This window comes from Trichinella spiralis (assembly GCF_000181795.1).
Source record: "Trichinella spiralis strain ISS 195 chromosome Unknown Scfld1685, whole genome shotgun sequence".
Classification (NCBI taxonomy): domain Eukaryota; kingdom Metazoa; phylum Nematoda; class Enoplea; order Trichinellida; family Trichinellidae; genus Trichinella; species Trichinella spiralis.
This window is the reverse complement of record NW_003528624.1, coordinates 1-831: the sequence shown is the minus strand read 5'-3', so window position 1 is coordinate 831 and position 831 is coordinate 1. Positions and strand designations below refer to the sequence as shown.

At 30.3% G+C, this 831-nt stretch overlaps 1 protein-coding gene across 1 annotated transcript; it reads right to left on the bottom strand.

Moving 5' to 3' along the window:
• Positions 1 to 75: 75 nt before the first annotated feature.
• Positions 76 to 616, bottom strand: Tsp_15823 (hypothetical protein; the record flags this gene model as incomplete). The annotated part of the gene is made up of 3 exons (XM_003368894.1): positions 76 to 230; positions 326 to 428; positions 516 to 616. Coding segments are annotated over 3 exons (359 nt in total), but the record flags the coding sequence as incomplete, so codon positions are not given.
• Positions 617 to 831: the final 215 nt, after the last annotated feature.

Sequence of the window (831 nt, the reverse complement as noted above, 5' to 3'; positions counted from 1 at the left end):
TCCAGTTAAGGCGCTAATGGATGGTTAACTTGGAGATGGTATATATTATTAGTAATTAAAGAAATTGATAAATACTTATTCCAATTCATCTATCAAATCGGTTGAATCCGGAAGTTGTGGATTATTTTTCATAAATTCATCAGATACTTCTTCAGAATAAAAGCTCACAGCATCTTCTTGTGAAATGCTACTGCTCTGGCATTCATCAACAGTTATCAAACCAAGAGAATCTGTATGAGCAAAAAAAGGAAACAATAATTATTATTATTATGATTAAAAATTTCCTAAATCATAAAGGTCAGCAATGCAAAGCAAAAATAAAGACCTTTCTTATTTTTCAAAAGCAACCAAAAATTTTTTTGCTTTCCAAGCACGAGTTCACATTTCGCCTGTCTCAAAATTGTATTGTACAAATCAGGCAAAGATTGCTGGAAAAAAAATTGAAATTAATTGTTTTTCAAAATTCTCCTCTACCGTATATTGTGTAAACATATGAAAGTCACTTTAATGCAAACTGGACGCAGTACAGCGCAACAATGCAACGCTTTATCGTAAAAAACATCATCATTGGATTCTTGAACAAAAGTCAATATCACATTTTTCATTTGTTCGCAAACTGAACAAACAAACAGAATAAAAATTATTATGAAAATAAAACAAATACACAAATTTTTTGCCTTCAGAAATTTTGATTTTTTTCCAATTTGAGAAGAGATTTCAATAAAAATCTTGAACAGGGTTTACAGTGCCCATTTTTCATTGTAACCATTTTCTCTCAATTGCATGAAAAGAAGCACTTTTGCTGGAAATGCGTCACAAAGCCTAAAATAA